This window comes from Notolepis coatsorum (genome assembly GCF_963971535.1).
Source record: "Notolepis coatsorum genome assembly, chromosome: 10".
NCBI lineage: Eukaryota > Metazoa > Chordata > Actinopteri > Aulopiformes > Paralepididae > Notolepis > Notolepis coatsorum.
In genome coordinates this window covers 1,131,891-1,151,313 of record NC_140174.1, presented here as the reverse complement: position 1 = coordinate 1,151,313, position 19,423 = coordinate 1,131,891, and the positions used below count along the sequence as shown (strand labels likewise).

General features: G+C 49.0%; 1 protein-coding gene across 2 annotated transcripts in view; it reads left to right on the top strand.

Moving 5' to 3' along the window:
- trim65 (tripartite motif containing 65) overlaps positions 1 to 19,423 on the top strand; it is a 33,131-nt gene that overhangs the window by 11,044 nt on the left and 2,664 nt on the right. Inside the window, exons 5-6 of one of the 2 annotated variants that reach the window (XM_084323967.1) lie at positions 11,715 to 11,883; positions 14,866 to 14,955. In XM_084323967.1, the coding sequence (XP_084180093.1) occupies positions 11,715 to 11,883; positions 14,866 to 14,955 (259 nt within the window). The remainder of the gene's footprint in view (positions 1 to 11,714; positions 11,884 to 14,865; positions 14,956 to 19,423) is intronic. The other variant, XM_084323968.1, reaches the window with a different exon arrangement.

Here is a 19,423-nt window from a genome sequence, read left to right as displayed (position 1 = left end):
CTACTAAAATGCTCTCTGATGCTGCTGATGCATAATGAATGAATGGTGAGTTGTTTAAAATGACAACATACATGTGTTAATTATTTGATTGATCCGAGAGACAGAGAGATCGTCTATGTTTGAATGAATGAGAACTTTATTAACAGATTGCAGAATGGGTACAATACAGTACGGCTCAATACACACAATTGTTAAGGGGATGCAGACCAGAGAAAGACGTTTGTCTTGTTTACATCAGGGTCCCAGATTTTCGATAGTTTAATAGCTAGCCTTGGCTCGTTTAACAATATGCAAAATATGTGTACAGCCCTGTACTCATACTGAAGTTATTCTTGGTATATAATAGGTCTGATTGTGTAACAAATCTATTCCACGTCGCGCTGTGTGTGAGAGAGAGAAGGAGAGAGGGAGAGATCTGCCTGTGTTTGTAGACGGGCGAGTTTTGTTTCTAACTTTTCTATTTATATATTGTGTTTCAAGTTGTGAATTAGAGTCTAGACTATACTTTATTTGACTGGTTGTGTGTTGTTGTAGTAACAGCTGAGCGACTCGTTCATAAGAGCCGATTCATTGCCGTGAGCGTGAGTCGAATCGCTCACGTCTTGCCATGAGTGTTGCGTGGTACTGTACTGTACAAAATATTTGGTATAGCGCCCCTAGTGGCGAATACCCACCGGCCGCCACTGCTACTGGAGCACCCCTGGAGGAATAGGTTTTCACCAAGACTACTGAACCTAGGCTACTTGCTGGAATAATTATTTGTGAAGTGTGTTTCTAGAGACCGGCTTACCTCCTTTCACATGTCGGTCATTGTACAATGACTGAGGTTTAAGGGCATTTCTTATCGAGATGTCATCACTGAATGCAATATCTGCAACAAACAGGAAGCACACACGTTACAACTTGCGAATGGTTCCAAATGGCTTGGACACAATTTGGACATTTGTAAGCGTCCAAGCGTGCTATTTTAAAGGCCCAGTCAGTGATCCAAATGTAAAGCCCACCACCAAAAATAGAAATTGTAATGTTTGTGACCCGTCGACTTCATGATGGGCTACAAAAGCATATTTTCAGTCTACAAAAAAAATCAAATCTTTCAAGAATGTATCGTTTATGTCGTCTAAACATTGTGGCTTTAGAAGAGAGGGCGTGACAGATGAAACTGGCATTACAGAATCCCAGTCTTACAAATGGCTGTACCCAGACATTTCTTTTTATTCTATTGGAGCAAATCCCAAGCATTAGCGTCCCTCACAAGTGACAATTTGTAGTAGTAAAAATAAAAGGCTGTCTGCATGAGTGGGAACAGGGGTGGAAAGGAATCCAAACCAGAGCACGACACTAGAGCAAAATGGCCACTGTGAATAACGGTCCAACTCCCATCCCAGTACTGAGAACCGTACCTTCCAACGCCTCTCGTTGATCCATGGAGGAGCAGGATCCTGGGGACATGAGCAGTTAGAGCAAGTTAACTGAACGGTTAGTATGAGACTCTTATGTTGCAGCTAATCTGCAAAACACTGCGGTTTAATTTAGCCACGTCTCCCGTCTGTTAGGGATGGGTACCTTTCACATTTGAACCGATACCGGTACCGGTACCTGTGAATCGATACCGGTACCTTTTTTCGGTACTTTAGTCTCAAGAAATTTAATTTACCTACCTCAGTCGTAAAAAAAAAATCCAAACTTCAAATAACTACAATTTCGACAGTTTTCGGCTCGTCATTGCTCCGACTGCTTTGTTGTTGAATCAAGTCAAATCCTAGGTAAGCATATATTGTGCGTGTGAACGTTGACATGAAAAGAAAAAAGTAAAAAAAAAAAATATATATTTTTTTTTTTTTAAATTCGGTTTCTCACTTGATTCGATACTCGGTAGTACCGACGTGTTTCGGTTTGGTACCTCAAAAGTACCGAATTCGGTACCCATCCCTACCGTCTGTATTTTCAGAGTCGTTTCTCATTTACCGGTGATCAGAAGAGTCTTTATTGCCAAGTACACTTTTCACATACAAGGAATTTGCTTTGGACGTCACGTTACTGGTGCGACATTAGCGAACGGACATTAACAAGACAGATAATACAATAAAGTGGTGGAGTAAAATGAAAAGAGATATCGCGTCACGCTTCCCCGTTCAGGATATAAATGAGGAGAACGATACAGGCTAAATAGTGTAGGAAATATAGCTGGGTGAAAAATGGCAAAAGATGAGTTGCAGGAAGTGGAGCAATCAGTCCGATCTACAAGAGTAAGAGGACTAGATCCTAGATCTGACAAGACTGCATGCAACAGTTCTTATTTTTGCGTCTAGGGTGGGGATTTACCAGTTACTTAAAAGCCATGTATACACTATTGAGGCAGAACCACAACAATAGGAATACAGAGAGTCTAAATTACTTGGACATTTAGCATTTTATTACTAGTAGCCCAACAGTAGGCCTACAGGAGCCTAGTGATGCAGACTCTGGCTCTTAAGACTATTGTAGTGATTAATATCATCCAGGACAAATATTTCACACAAACATCATATTTGGACAAATTATGAAGTCAAGTGAGTCATTTTGAACCGACAATACATTTTTACTCATTATAAATACCTATATTTTCACATTTGGTGCTCATCATTCCCCCCCCCCCCCCCCCCCAAGAGATAGGGTTCAATAATTCAGTCATGAATGTGTCGGCCGCAGTTAGTCTCTGGGTAGGCCGCAGGTCTCAGATAGTCTCTGGGTAGGCCGCAGGTCTCTGTTAGTCTCTGGGTAGGCCGCAGGTCTCAGATAGTCTCTGGGTAGGCCGCAGGTCTCAGTTAGTCTCTGGGTAGGCCGCAGGTCTCAGATAGTCTCTGGGTAGGCCGCAGGTCTCAGTTAGTCTCTGGGTAGGCCGCAGGTCTCAGATAGTCTCTGGGTAGGCCGCAGGTCTCAGTTAGTCTCTGGGTAGGCCGCAGGTCTCAGATAGTCTCTGGGTAGGCCGCAGGTCTCAGTTAGTCTCTGGGTAGGCCGCAGGTCTCAGATAGTCTCTGGGTAGGCCGCAGGTCTCAGATAGTCTCTGGGTAGGCCGCAGGTCTCAGATAGTCTCTGGGTAGGCCGCAGGTCTCAGTTAGTCTCTGGGTAGGCCGCAGGTCTCAGTTAGTCTCTGGGTAGGCCGCAGGTCTCAGATAGTCTCTGGGTAGGCCGCAGGTCTCAGTTAGTCTCTGGGTAGGCCGCAGGTCTCAGATAGTCTCTGGGTAGGCCGCAGGTCTCAGTTAGTCTCTGGGTAGGCCGCAGGTCTCAGTTAGTCTCTGGGTAGGCCGCAGGTCTCAGTTAGTCTCTGGGTAGGCAGCAGGTCTCAGATAGTCTCAGGCAGCAGGTCTCAGATAGTCTCTGGGTAGGCCGCAGGTCTCAGTTAGTCTCTGGGTAGGCCGCAGGTCTCAGTTAGTCTCTGGGTAGGCCGCAGGTCTCAGTTAGTCTCTGGGTAGGCCGCAGGTCTCAGTTAGTCTCTGGGTAGGCCGCAGGTCTCAGTTAGTCTCTGGGTAGGCCGCAGGTCTCAGTTAGTCTCTGGGTAGGCCGCAGGTCTCAAGTTAGTCTCTGGGTAGGCCGCAGGTCTCAAGTTAGTCTCTGGGTAGGCCGCAGGTCTCAGATAGTCTCTGGGTAGGCAGCAGGTCTCAGATAGTCTCTGGGTAGGCAGCAGGTCTCAGATAGTCTCTGGGTAGGCCGCAGGTCTCAGATAGTCTCTGGGTAGGCCGCAGGTCTCAAGTTAGTCTCTGGGTAGGCCGCAGGTCTCAGATAGTCTCTGGGTAGGCCGCAGGTCTCAGTTAGTCTCTGGGTAGGCCGCAGGTCTCAGTTAGTCTCTGGGTAGGCCGCAGGTCTGTTAGTCTCTGGGTAGGCCGCAGGTCTCAGTTAGTCTCTGGGTAGGCCGCAGGTCTCTGTTAGTCTCTGGGTAGGCCGCAGGTCTCAGATAGTCTCTGGGTAGGCCGCAGGTCTCAGTTAGTCTCTGGGTAGGCCGCAGGTCTCAGATAGTCTCTGGGTAGGCCGCAGGTCTCAGATAGTCTCTGGGTAGGCAGCAGGTCTCAGATAGTCTCTGGGTAGGCCGCAGGTCTCAGTTAGTCTCTGGGTAGGCCGCAGGTCTCAGTTAGTCTCTGGGTAGGCCGCAGGTCTCAGTTAGTCTCTGGGTAGGCCGCAGGTCTCTGTTAGTCTCTGGGTAGGCCGCAGGTCTCAGATAGTCTCTGGGTAGGCCGCAGGTCTCAGATAGTCTCTGGGTAGGCCGCAGGTCTCAGATAGTCTCTGGGTAGGCCGCAGGTCTCAGATAGTCTCTGGGTAGGCCGCAGGTCTCAGATAGTCTCTGGGTAGGCAGCAGGTCTCAGATAGTCTCTGGGTAGGCCGCAGGTCTCAGATAGTCTCTGGGTAGGCCGCAGGTCTCAGTTAGTCTCTGGGTAGGCCGCAGGTCTCAGTTAGTCTCTGGGTAGGCCGCAGGTCTCAGTTAGTCTCTGGGTAGGCCGCAGGTCTCAGTTAGTCTCTGGGTAGGCAGCAGGTCTCAGATAGTCTCTGGGTAGGCCGCAGGTCTCAGATAGTCTCTGGGTAGGCCGCAGGTCTCAGATAGTCTCTGGGTAGGCCGCAGGTCTCAGATAGTCTCTGGGTAGGCCGCAGGTCTCAGTTAGTCTCTGGGTAGGCCGCAGGTCTCAGATAGTCTCTGGGTAGGCCGCAGGTCTCAGTTAGTCTCTGGGTAGGCCGCAGGTCTCAGTTAGTCTCTGGGTAGGCCGCAGGTCTCAGATAGTCTCTGGGTAGGCCGCAGGTCTCAGATAGTCTCTGGGTAGGCCGCAGGTCTCAGTTAGTCTCTGGGTAGGCCGCAGGTCTCAGTTAGTCTCTGGGTAGGCCGCAGGTCTCAGATAGTCTCTGGGTAGGCCGCAGGTCTCAGATAGTCTCTGGGTAGGCCGCAGGTCTCAGTTAGTCTCTGGGTAGGCCGCAGGTCTCAGTTAGTCTCTGGGTAGGCCGCAGGTCTCAGTTAGTCTCTGGGTAGGCCGCAGGTCTCAGATAGTCTCTGGGTAGGCCGCAGGTCTCAGTTACTCTGGGTAGGCCGCAGGTCTCAGTTAGTCTCTGGGTAGGCCGCAGGTCTCAGTTAGTCTCTGGGTAGGCCGCAGGTCTCAGATAGTCTCTGGGTAGGCCGCAGGTCTCAGATAGTCTCTGGGTAGGCCGCAGGTCTCAGTTAGTCTCTGGGTAGGCCGCAGGTCTCAGTTAGTCTCTGGGTAGGCCGCAGGTCTCAGATAGTCTCTGGGTAGGCCGCAGGTCTCAGATAGTCTCTGGGTAGGCCGCAGGTCTCAGTTAGTCTCTGGGTAGGCCGCAGGTCTCAGATAGTCTCTGGGTAGGCCGCAGGTCTCAGTTAGTCTGGGTAGGCCGCAGGTCTCAGATATTGTGGTAGGGTTATGCATCAGGCTTTCAGAGTGGTGCATGTTCTCTCTTCATAGACCTGGTGCTCATCTTTATTGCAAAGATGGCCTTTGTAATCAAACTACAGCATTAAGGCCTTGAACATCTTAAATGTAACGGGCTGAAGCCTGTAGACACCCTGTACCATTGTACCAAACCCCATTTGAACTTAGTTCCCTCTATAATACAGCGCCCGAGCCCCCAAGGGCAAGACAACACACACCGTTGGAGCAGCGTACTAACCTTCAGTGATCCAAGCGGTCAGCACACACACGACAAACCCCCCGACAGCTCCCATGGCTCAGCGCAGGACAGACGGTGTGGAGCCTCCGACACAGCAGAGGTTCATATACACCTGCCCCTGGTCCCACAGCTGCTGGCAATCCTGCTGTAACGAGCGTCACCTGCCTCTGGTCCCACAGCTGCTGGCAATTCTGCTGTAACGAGCGTCACCTGCCTCTGGTCCCACAGCTGCTGGCCATCCTGCTGTAACGACGTCAGAGAGCACCAGAGACTAGACTGTGGTTTAGCTTTCATCATTTGGGTGGAATTTGTCTTGCAAATTGGAAATGTTTGATTATATTATCTTGTATTTAATTTAGTGCTGTCAATAGATTAAAAAAATTAACTAATTAATCTCACAATTTTCTGTAATTAATCTAGATAAAAAAAAATGCATTTTTCTATTTAAGACCGAAGCTTGTAACAGATATTTACTTGAGTAAAATCATGGAATGAATGTAAAATCAACACAAAGAAAGTATATTTAGATTCAAAGACTATTTTAATAGCTTTCTTTGAATACAGTTTATCTCCTGTGAAATACAAATGTTCAACAAAACCATCAACATTGACTCAGCTAGACCTCTTTCTTATATCCGCGTCGAATATACTGCTGAAAGTTCAGAACGTTGAAGATTTGTCACTCCATAGATTAATCTAGATTAATTTATTTTAATGCTTTAAATTATTTAAATTAATCTCCAAAGTTAAAGCATTAATTTTGACAGCCCTAATTTTATTATATTAACACTATGATCGCCGTGAACGAGTTTTCACGTCATTCCGAGCCATGCTCATTCTGCCGAAGACGCCGTAACTCGTCTTTGATGTCAATATTTCAAAAATCTGTCATCGAAATCATATTTCCTTTCCGGAGCCCTGAGACACAGTGCAAAGCTCCACTCAACTCTCTAGCGGTTCAAGAGCGCCATCTGGTGGCCGATCGGCAGATCGCCAGCCGGAAATTAACCTTTGAACCGGTAGTGCTCATCCATATGTGGTCCGACCACTCGCTATAGCTCCCGCGACTCCATCTTGAAACACTGGATAATAGATTGCTCGCCCTAACTCAATAAACAATGTTATTTGGACGTATATACTATTATACAACCTGGAAATGGATCGGGCATTTCTACATCCCATAATAGAAAAAAATCTGTTCCACGCTCATCTGCCAGCGGCGCGAGGAAGCCACGGTAAGATTCAGCGTTATATTCTAACGTGTTCCATATAAACTGATCTGATGAACATATGACCCACTCTGGATGAATCATCTAACGCTGCCCACGGAATTATAAACGATCCCCCGCCCATCCGGTCATCATCAGATGATGCGTAGAAACTTCTAGAACCACGTCCAGTTGAAATTTTTCATCTCGCACAGATTCCTACCAAACTGTATTTGATCATCAATATAATGCATTTAGGGCTATAAATCACGTTCTGAAGAAAGCTGCAGAAACCGATAAAAACATACTTATACTTTAGACCATATTTTAGTATGAATATGTGAATGAAAAAGTTTAACGTTGCTACACCCTGAACAATACATATAGGACATTGAATGGGCAATAATAATGGCAATTTAGCAATAGGATTTAAAAAGTTATAGCCCTGCAAAGAAGGGGAACTTCTCCATAGACAAATAGAGCTGGCGAGGGATGGTAAATTATGAATTTAACCCATGGCGATTAAAGTGTTAAGATATAGTCAAGTCAAATGTATTTGTATAGCCCAAAATCACAACAAGTTGTCTCGACGGGCTTCACAGATCAACAAGTAACATCACAATAGATCCACAATAAATTAAAAAAACACCATAAAATCCACAATTTTGCAACCCCCCCAGACTTTCCCCAATGAAGACAAGGAACCTAGCAACAGGGGGGGGGGAACCTCAGAGCAGTTCAAAGGGGATCCCCCCCATCAGGGTGTCAGTGATATATGGGTGTTGCTATGGATCAGGGGTGGCCAACCCGCGGCTCGCGAGCCGCATGCGGCTCTTTGCCCGTCAATGTGCGGCTCTTCCTTTTTTTTTTTATGTCACTCATTCCATAAGGACGTAGAATAAACATTTACATTTTTTTTTAAATGGTCCATTTGCATGTTCTTGTTATCTGAATCTAGGGACATATATGGATCAGTGTCAGAAATAGTGTGTCTGTTACTAGGCTTGAGTAAATTGTAATAAACCAAAGGAGAATATCAATTCTATTTAAAAAAAATTTTTATCTTTGACTGTGAATAACACCATGCTAAAATTGACCAGACCTGAAAAATCTAAGCAAATGAATAAAGGGAAGATGATTAAACAGAAGGTTTTGTAGATACAGTACTGAATTCTGCCATCTTTTTTTATAATGTACATTTCTCTACCATTTTTCATCGTATTGCAACACCGTTTTTTGCAAGACGTTCACAGAAAGGTAGAGAAACTAACTGCGTTCTGTTTTATGGCAATAACGTTCAGGTTTGTGGGAGATAATCCCAAAAAATAAGAAAAAAAAGTTAATCCAGAAGTCAGATGATTGACAGGGGCTGGTGTGAGCTGGGTAGGGTAGTTTTTCAAAATTTGAAAGCCCCGAGTCTCTTCCTTTAAAAGACTACACTCACTTTTGGCTGTGCCACTTCCTCCTGTCAATATGCGCCGGTTTCCGACTCAATGCCCTGAGATTTCTATAATCTTAAATTTCACTAATAACAGTTAAAATAATTGGTAAACAAACGTAATGCTGAAAATATACACTTTTACTGTATATCTCGGGCTTAAGAGGTTAACCCTGTGAGGCCCAAATTAAAAAGACATTAGCAACTTCAGAGGCCAGAGGGTGGGACATATAAACACATTTACTATCAAATAGCATTGTGAGGCTGAACAACAGGACCCATTGACTATACATGTGCTTAACATTTTTTAAATAAACATTATTTTTTTTAAATAGCTAAAAGTGATTTTGTAATTTTGCAACCGTGGGTCTCACAGGGTACTTTTAACCCTGTGAGGCCCAAATAAAAAAGACATTAGCAACTTCAGAGGCCAGAGGGTGAGACCTATAAACACATGAAGGGTGCCGTGACTGAAAGAAAAGGTTGAGAAACGCTGGTATATGGTGTGGCTCTTTGTGGTACCACAGTCATTTTTGTGGCTCTTAGTCTCTGACTGGTTGGCCACCCCTGCTATGGATGATAGAAGGATGGATGGATACTAAAGTATTTAAGACAAATTAAAGTAAAAATAATAATAGAAATAAGAACAATAAAGCACAGGAATACAAGCGCTGGTATGATAGAATATGATGACGGCCCAAGGTCACTATAACTATGTTGTATAATTATGTCAACGTCTAGACCCCATGAAACCAGGATGTGTCCTCCCAGTACATTGGAGCCGCTTTATTAATGAATACATTTTTAAATACGTATAGACCCAAATAAGCTACATGTCATATTATGGCTGTGCCATCAATTATGAACATTTACGTTCAGAAAACCATCCCGTCTATCACAATGATCCACATTGAGCACACTCACTTCAAACACTCACCTTTAACCTTCACTTAGACACGTTAAACACTTTAACACCACAGTTGATCTATTTATTACAAAAGGATTTGCACTACATCCATACCTCATTTTTGCATTTGAAAAAGCTTGGCATTTGTTCTTTATTGTTTGCATTTCGTACTTCACTTTGTACTTTAGGTTGTACTTTAGTTCTGTATATTGTATATTTTGTATAGTGTTTGGACCTTATTTTTTTATTTTTTTGATCCACTTTTTTTCTCCCATTTTCTATATTTTCTCCCATCCCAATTTCGTATCGTCCAATTCAACCCTCCCCGGTCACGAACGCTGTTTCTTGCCTCCCACAAGCCGGCTGCAATGTGGACTAAGTCATACATAGCACAAGTCCCCTCCGGTACTTGAGGTAACAGCCGTCGCATCTTTTCACCTGCGCAGCTCGATCTCTCAGTGTCGAGGAGTAACGCGTGGGAGGCTCACGCTGCCCCCGACACTTCCTGATTCTACTGCGCAGGCGCACCAACCGACCTGTAGGAGTCGCTGTCCACAACGCCCGATCCCCACCCATCAGTTTCCCTCCCCGTAATACTGCCAATGTGTATTAGTACGGACGACCAGCTAAACTGAAAGCAATGTGGAGCGCTGGGCTCGAACAGGCGAGACCAGCGTCTCCGCATTCGTGGCGAGTACCTTGCCCACTACGCCACGTAGCCGCCTGTGTTTGGACCTTATTCTTTTTACAATTTTTTACTGTATGAAGCTTTTAGGGAGCTCATACAGAACCACGCATTTCACTGTACATGTACTTTATACGTGACAAATAACCCTAGGGATGCACCGATCAGACTTTTTCAGTCCCGCTACCGATACCTGGGCTCTGGGCTTCGGCCGATACTGAGTTACCGATCCGATGCCCGTTGTTCAATTAATAAACTGTACGCCTCACTGTGTGGAAGAGACTGGGATTGTTCTTTTGGTGCAACAAGGCAACGTCAGGCTGGACTTAAAACATGACTTTCCTAACTTAGCGGAACAAAATGTAACAAATTAACACATAGATTTAAATGTACTGAATTGTTATTTATTCTTTTTATTTATTATTATATTATATTATTATAAATATTTAAAAAAAATCCGATATATATATATATATATATATATATATATATATATATATATATTTTTTTTTATACCCGATCCAGCTATTTTAGTCATATCCCTTTCACTGCCACACGACATGAAGGTTAACCCTTTACTATCACACAACCGACGGCGATGCTCCATCATTAGCTAATGATGGAGCATCGCCGTCGGTTGTGTGATAGTAAAGGGTTAACCTTCTGTATTGTCACAGTGAAAAGGTTAACCGGCTGTCGTGTGGCAGTGAACGGGTTAATAACGTGGTCTTAAAATGTTTTTCCCCCGGACGAGCCCTTATAATTTAACTACGGTGCCTCCACTTGACAAGGATCAAGATATACTCTCGGAACTTCCACTTATACTGTAAATTAACCCTGGGTTCTTTTAATTGAATGTCGGCGAGGTGAACAGAGAGATGAGACAAAGAGTCAGATGGCAGTCTGTAAAGTTTACTGAACTCTCACAGCACAAATAGATCACAATCCGGACCACGCTATGCATGCACCTCCAGACACGGAGCGAGCAAGTGCCAAGTGGTGGTCTCGAGAATACATTGACACACTTTTATACAGTACTAGCTAAACACACCTCTTTTCTGACTGGATGATTGATAGTCGTCGCGTCATCACTTGAGGACAAAGAACTTTAGGCGGGAACATGATTAGAAGGAGGGGCTGTTTTCAATACGGGCTTTCCAGTAAGGGTGGGGGCTGAACGATAAGTGTTCTCTGGGGTCCCCCGCATTTGACCGGTTGTGTGTCCGTGTGTAGATAATTGTGTATGCGTTTGAATCAGTGTGTGCGAGACTAGACTTGGGGTTGTGTCCTCACTTTAGTAATTTGTCTTTAACTATGACACTTTGTGATACTTAACCAAGGCAGTCCATGAATTTATGCTGTCCATAAATCCTATGTGTGTTTATCTGTGTGTATGTTTGTGTGTAAGGGTGTGTGAACGAACTTTCTATCAGTGGGTGTGTGTATATATGTGCGTGCATGTGAGCCGGCCAGTCGTCAGACGCAAGCATCAATAGGAGATCTGCTCTGGGTGCATGTGTGGGTCTTGTGTGGGGAGAGGGGTCCGGGGTCAAAAGGTCGGCAGGTCAAACCAAGCTAGAGTTGGCTTGGCCTGCAGAGTAAAATGCGGGAGAGGAGAGAACAGACATAGAACACAATGTAGGATCTTAATTCTATCACCTTATCAAAAGGGTATGACAGGAATTTGATGGTTGAGATATTCCTTCAGTCTCCCCGTCGCTCCTCTGCCAGGAGTCCATGCTGGTCTGACAGGGTTAATAACACCCCCCCAGGAGTCCATGCTGGTGGAGGTGACAGGGTTAATAACACGGTCTCCCCCGCCCCCCCCCCCAGGAGTCCATGCTGGTGGAGGTGCCCCACTTCCAGGACGCGCCGGTGGAGCAGACGTTGACGCTGCAGGACCGGCTGAGCGGCGTCACCGAGGTGCTGTCCAGGGTCTCCAAGCTGGTGTCGGAGGACCTGGAGAAGGCAGTCAGCACCGCGGTGGGGCAGGAGAGGCAAGGTGAGGGGGGGGGGGGGGGGGGGGGGCAGGAGAGGCAAGGTGAGGGGGGGGGGGGGGCAGGAGAGGCAAGGTGAGGGGGGGGGGGGGCAGGAGAGGCAAGGTGAGGGGGGGGGGGCAGGAGAGGCAAGGTGAGGGGGGGGGGGGGGCAGGAGAGGCAAGGTGAGGGGGGGGGGGGGCAGGAGAGGCAAGGTGAGGGGGGGGGGGGGCAGGAGAGGCAAGGTGAGGGGGGGGGGGGGGCAGGAGAGGCAAGGTGAGGGGGGGGGGGCAGGAGAGGCAAGGTGGGGGGGGGCAGGAGAGGCAAGGTGAGGGGGGGGGGGGGGCAGGAGAGGCAAGGTGAGGGGGGGGGGGCAGGAGAGGCAAGGTGAGGGGGGGGGCAGGAGAGGCAAGGTGAGGGGGGGGGGAGACACAAGGTGAGCAGGGGGGGGGGGGGGCAGGACACACAAGGTGAACCTTCAACCTTCAACTTTCAACTGTTGTTTTATTCGTCACATACAGCGATGCGCCTGAACACGTTCAATGAACGACGACGGTTCGTGAACTCGTTCATATTTTTTTGGCCGAACGTCGTGAACCGAACGCACTGTATTTCCGCTAGATGAACGTAATTGTGAACGCATTCATTCTCTGCGCTCTATCACGGTATAACTTCGCTCAAAAGTGTGCCAGGTTTGGGACGGGCGCACACACACACACACACGCACGCGCTCATCGGGCTGACACAGAAGAAAATTACCTGATGACATATGTTCGCCAATACATATCGGCCCAGTTCTGCTCATTGGACAGATGCATATAGTTTTGTTGTTGTTGAGTTTATAGGACTACCGGTAGATAGTACAGCACTTCAGCCCTGATCATAACCATTTGATTGAGTTGTTGTTAAATCTGACATTACAAAAAATCCATCAAAATCAGTGTTGTTGCTAATCATTGACACATGCTAGCCTGTAATAATCGCCCCCCAGAAAAATCTACTTTGCATTTGATATATTGAATACATTTAATTTGTGATGCCATCACACACACTGGTATTTAAAGGGTTACAATTTCGAAAATGTATTGAATATGTGGTGGTTATGATCAGGGCTGAAGTTGAATAAAAGATTTATGAAATAAACATTGGAAAAAATAATTCAGCATATAATATTTTTGTGGCGTTTTTTGAAGAGGACAATTTACAGTAGTTCCCTAATGATAAGAGTGAGTATTTCTTTCAATCTGACATTACCTTTTTGTGTGTTTCTTTTACAATAATTTGTGGTGCCATCACAAACACTGGCATTTAAAGGGTACAATTTCTAAAATTACTGCACCAGAATGCAGGAAATTAAGTATTTGTAACAAAAAATGTCCTGGTGGGGGACCCCCAGACCCCCCGCTTAAAAAGTGGCCCGACTGGGGCTATATCTCGCACTATATCTCCCAGCCTGAATGATTTCCCCAGTCCTCATGCACATTACAGTGACATGCTTGGTTCTGTACGAGCCCCTGAGACGGTGCTTCATACAGTAAAAATAAGTTGAAATACTAAGAGTCCAAACACCATACAAAATATACAGTATACAATATATACAAACTAAAGTACAACATGAAGCACAATAATACAAACAATGAGGTACAAAATGCAAACTTAAAAAAAATATATGCTAAAATGAGGTATAGATGTAGTGCAAATCTTTTGTAATAAATAGATGAAATATGGTGTAGTGTTCAAAAAGTGTCTAAAGGTGAGTGCGTTTGTTTAAAGTGAGTGTGTGCGTGTGGATGTGTTAGTGTTGTATAGTCATCGAGGTCGCCACCTTGCACGGTCGAGTCCGTGGGAGGGATTGATCCGAATCAGAATCAGAAAGGTCTGTAATAAAATAATAATAATAATAAACTTTATTTGTATAGCACCTTTCAGTTCAAAGTGCTTTAAGACATAAAATCGGTGTAAAACAAGCAGCAAGAGCGAAGCATAAAGTGGGATAAAATTATGCAGATATATTAATCAACATCATATCAGAACCTCACGTTCCAATAGGCTTCTTGAATTTCTGTAAGCCGTTACAAAACATGATAACGGTCACAGTGTGGAGCACCCAGCGGATAGCGGGGCGTAGAGATACAAGTGCAAGTAAGTAAAATAATAGCGAGGGTAAGACGGGGGAATAAAATGATCATTGAGAAATGTAATTACGTCTCTCACCCTTTGTCACTTCAGCAACTACTTCAAACCGTCTGTTAACTGCGCTTCTTACGCTGGACAACAGAACGCTGTCTCTTTGGTTACCAACGTTCCTTACGCTGGACAACAGAACGCTGTCTCTTTGGTTACCAACGTTCCTTACGCTGGACAACAGAACGCTGTCTCTTTGGTTACCAACGTTCCTTACGCTGGACAACAGAACGCTGTCTCTTTGGTTACCAACGTTCCTTACGCTGGACAACAGAACGCTGTCTCTTTGGTTACCAACGTTCCTTACGCTGGACAACAGAACGCTGTCTCTTTGGTTACCAACGTTCCTTACGCTGGACAACAGAACGCTGTCTCTTTGGTTACCAACGTTCCTTACGCTGGACAACAGAACGCTGTCTCTTTGGTTACCAACGTTCCTTACACTGGACAACAGAACGCTGTCTCTTTGGTTACCAACGTTCCTTACGCTGGACAACAGAACGCTGTCTCTTTGGTTACCAACGTTCCTTACGCTGGACAACAGAACGCTGTCTCTTTGGTTACCAACATCCCTTTTACAAAACATACTCTTAACACGACGGCGGCATCTTTCACTTCTCCCGATGAGAAATGAAGACAACGATGCCCTCCGTACCGGAGCTGAATAGAAATAGGAACAGGCCAGGGGTGTACAGATGTGGTCAAGTATATACACTCATTAGAATAAAAATAAGTGCGATGGAATATTTAGCAGGGCTAATGCAGTAATGTGCAAAAAAGTAACGTGCAAAAAATGCCTCTCCCCGTCTCTCTCGGGTCTCCAGGCTCCCCCCAGGACAAGCGTCCGGTCCTGGCCGTGGTCCCGAGTCCGGCTGCCCCCTGTCACCCTGGAGGGAAGGAGGGTCTCACTGCCTGTAAGTTCTCATTCAGCCGCATGCATACCGATTGATTGATTGATTGATTGAAAACTTTATTAACAGATTGCAGAATGGGTACAATACAGTACGGCTCAATACACACAATTGTTAAGGGGATGCAGACCAGAGAAAGACTTTCGTCTTGTTTACATCAGGGTCCCCCATTTTCAATTCATCAGGACATACCGCACCTGTGTATACTGTATAATAATAATAATAACTTCGTTTTATATAGCGCCTTTCAGAAGACCCAAGGTCGCTTTACATAGGGGGAAATAACAAAAGTAACAAACACAGTGGACACACACAACATACAAAGTGGGAAGTTAGGGGTTAAAGGCAGAGTTGAAGAGTTGGGGCGTTTACTTACTCATAGTACTGATGGGGCGTACAGACCATAATATAACTGATGGGGCGTACAGACCATAATATAACTGATGGGGCACACAGACCATAATATAACTGATGGGGCGTGCAGACCATAATATAACTGATGGGGCGTACAGACCATAATATAACTGATGGGGCGTACAGACCATAATATAACTGATGGGGCGTGCAGACCATAATATAACTGATGGGGCGTACAGACCATAATATAACTGATGGGGCGTACAGACCATAATATAATTGATATATAATTTTTTATGTTTATTTTTGTGTGTATTGTTTTTATTGACCTATAGTCCTGCTGAGTGAATCAGCGCCCCCTGCAGCCACATTTGTGTATTCAAATTTTTGGGGGAATTAACTGAACATTTATAAAAAAATTATCGAATCGAATCGAATGGTCAAATGAAGAGATTTCATGATGGATCGAATCGTTGCCTGAATAATCGCAATCGAAATTAATCGTTGTGAGGTCGCGTCGTTACAATACACCCCCAATATCATAATCAATAAGATTGAAACGGCACGATTCCCAATGAGAGCGGGGCCCCTGGAGGAGACAGTGTGGAGCGGGGCCCCTGAGGAGAGGGGCCCCTGGAGGAGACAGTGTGGAGCGGGGCCCCTGGAGGAGACAGTGTGGAGCGGGGCCCCTGGAGGAGACAGTGTGGAGAGGGGCCCCTGGAGGAGACAGTGTGGAGCGGGGCCCCTGGAGGAGACAGTGTGGAGCGGGGCCCCTGAGGAGACAGTGTGGAGTGGGGCCCCTGAGGAGACAGTGTGGAGCGGGGGGGCCCCTGGAGGAGACAGTGTGGAGCGGGGCCCCTGGAGGAGACAGTGTGGAGCGGGGCCCCTGGAGGAGACAGTGTGGAGCGGGGCCCCTGAGGAGACAGTGTGGAGCGGGGCCCCTGGAGGAGACAGTGTGGAGCAGGGGGGCCCCTGGAGGAGACAGTGTGGAGCGGGGCCCCTGGAGGAGACAGTGTGGAGCGGGGCCCCTGGAGGAGACAGTGTGGAGCGGGGCCCCTGGAGGAGACAGTGTGGAGCGGGGCCCCTGGAGGAGACAGTGTGGAGCGGGGGCCCCTGGAGGAGACAGTGTGGAGCGGGGCCCCTGGAGGAGACAGTGTGGAGCGGGGCCCCTGGAGGAGACAGTGTGGAGCGGGGGCCCCTGGAGGAGACAGTGTGGAGCGGGGCCCCTGGAGGAGACAGTGTGGAGCGGGGCCCCTGAGGAGACAGTGTGGAGCGGGGCCCCTGGAGGAGACAGTGTGGAGCGGGGCCCCTGGAGGAGACAGTGTGGAGCGGGGCCCCTGGAGGAGACAGTGTGGAGCAGCAGGGCCCCTGGAGGAGACAGTGTGGAGCGGGGCCCCTGGAGGAGACAGTGTGGAGCGGGGCCCCTGAGGGGACAGTGTGGAGAGGGGCCCCTGGAGGAGACAGTGTGGAGCGGGGCCCCTGGAGGAGACAGTGTGGAGAGGGGCCCCTGAGGAGACAGTGTGGAGCGGGGCCCCTGGAGGAGACAGTGTGGAGCGGGGCCCCTGGAGGAGACAGTGTGGAGCGGGGCCCCTGGAGGAGACAGTGTGGAGCGGGGCCCCTGGAGGAGACAGTGTGGAGCGGGGCCCCTGGAGGGGACAGTGTGGAGCGGGGCCCCTGGAGGAGACAGTGTGGAGCGGGGCCCCTGGAGGAGACAGTGTGGAGCGGGGCCCCTGGAGGAGACAGTGTGGAGCGGGGCCCCTGGAGGAGACAGTGTGGAGCGGGGCCCCTGGAGGAGACAGTGTGGAGCGGGGCCCCTGGAGGAGACAGTGTGGAGCGGGGGCCCCTGGAGGAGACAGTGTGGAGCGGGGCCCCTGAGGAGACAGTGTGGAGCGGGGCCCCTGAGGAGAGGGGCCCCTGGAGGAGACAGTGTGGAGAGGGGCCCCTGGAGGAGACAGTGTGGAGCGGGGCCCCTGGAGGAGACAGTGTGGAGCGGGGCCCCTGAGGAGAGGGGCCCCTGGAGGAGACAGTGTGGAGCAGGGCCCCTGGAGGAGACTGTGTGGAGCGGGGCCCCTGGAGGAGACAGTGTGGAGCGGGGCCCCTGGAGGGGACAGTGTGGAGCGGGGCCCCTGGAGGAGACAGTGTGGAGCGGGGCCCCTGAGGAGACAGTGTGGAGCGGGGCCCCTGGAGGGGACAGTGTGGAGCGGGGCCCCTGGAGGAGACAGTGTGGAGCGGGGCCCCTGGAGGGGACAGTGTGGAGCGGGGCCCCTGGAGGAGACAGTGTGGAGCGGGGCCCCTGGAGGAGACAGTGTGGAGCGGGGCCCCTGAGGGGACAGTGTGGAGGGGGGCCCCTGGAGGAGACAGTGTGGAGCGGGGCCCCTGGAGGAGACAGTGTGGAGCGGGGCCCCTGAGGGGACAGTGTGGAGCGGGGCCCCTGGAGGAGACAGTGTGGAGCGGGGCCCCTGGAGGAGACAGTGTGGAGCGGGGCCCCTGGAGGAGACAGTGTGGAGCGGGGCCCCTGGAGGAGACAGTGTGGAGCGGGGCCCCTGAGGAGACAGTGTGGAGCGGGGCCCCTGAGGAGAGGGGCCCCTGGAGGAGACAGTGTGGAGCGGGGCCCCTGAGGAGAGGGGCCCCTGGAGGAGACAGTGTGGAGCGGGGCCCCTGGAGGAGACAGTGTGGAGCGGGGCCCCTGGAGGAGACAGTGTGGAGCGGGGCCCCTGGAGGAGACAGTGTGGAGAGGGGCCCCTGGAGGAGACAGTGTGGAGTGGGGCCCCTGGAGGGGACAGGGTGGAGCGGGGCCCCTGAGGAGACAGTGTGGAGCGGGGCCCCTGAGGGGACAGTGTGGAGCGGGGCCCCTGGAGGGGACAGGGTGCAGGGGGGCCCCTGGAGGAGACAGGGTGCAGGGGGGCCCCTGGGGGGGACAGGGTGCAGGGGGGCCCCTGGAGGGGACAGGGTGCAGCGGGGCCCCTGGAGGGGACAGGGTGCAGGGGGGCCCCTGGGGGGGACAGGGTGCAGGGGGGCCCCTGGAGGGGACAGTGTGCAGGGGGGCCCCTGGGGGGGACAGGGTGCAGGGGGGCCCCTGGGGGGGACAGGGTGCAGGGGGGCCCCTGGAGGGGACAGTGTGCAGGGGGGCCCCTGGGGGGGACAGGGTGCAGGGGGGCCCCTGGAGGGGACAGGGTGCAGGGGGGCCCCTGGGGGGGACAGGGTGCAGGGGGGCCCCTGGAGGGGACAGTGTGGAGCAGGTGAACACGGTGAAACCCCGTTAAATGCCACCACCCACTTCAATGATAGCGTTGTGCATATTCTCTCTTAAATCTGCCCGTCGTTTATCAATGACTTGTTTGCAGTCAACATTGTCGAAGCGGATTGTTTTCGTTTTTATAGCATTTTGAAAAGCCCTCGTTTTCAAGGAAAATATAAAGATTCCGTGATAAAAGGCATTTACTGGAATATTCTGGAATACACAAAAGCGTTGTTATTTTCCGGCCTATTTATAAATCGTTTTCAAATAAACGCTAGATTATCGATAGTATATGTGTACTTATGCGCGCTATAGAGGCGGGCTGAAAAATATATTCTCTCATTTCCTCATCAGCGATCACCGCGCACACACACACACACGTACACACACACGTACACACGTACACACACACACACACACACACACACACGCATAGGGCAAAAGCTTATATCTCCGTGAAAACAGGTCTGATTATCCTAAGACTGGTAAAATAGATTCCTTACCTGAGATCAGATATTATCCAAAAATATTATTCCAATTCCTGATCGCCATTCCAAATATCGATCACGCTTATTGATTACAGTGTTGAGTCCTGTAAATATATAATCCACACGTTTTCCGGGCCGGTGAGCACAATCGATCCTTCAGATGCCTTGAGGGAAAAATAAAATGAGGAAACTGACCACTCCCCCTGCATCAGTCTGAACTAATGGGGTGCAGTTACACAGGGAGAGACGATAGGGGGCGGTATCTTCCCAATTGAGCTCAGAGAGACTCTGCAACGCTAACCCGAGGCTCGATTGATGAAATATGAATTCAAATCGCCAATAAATAAAAAATACAGCAACCAAACGATATATGTCATTGGCGGGCACT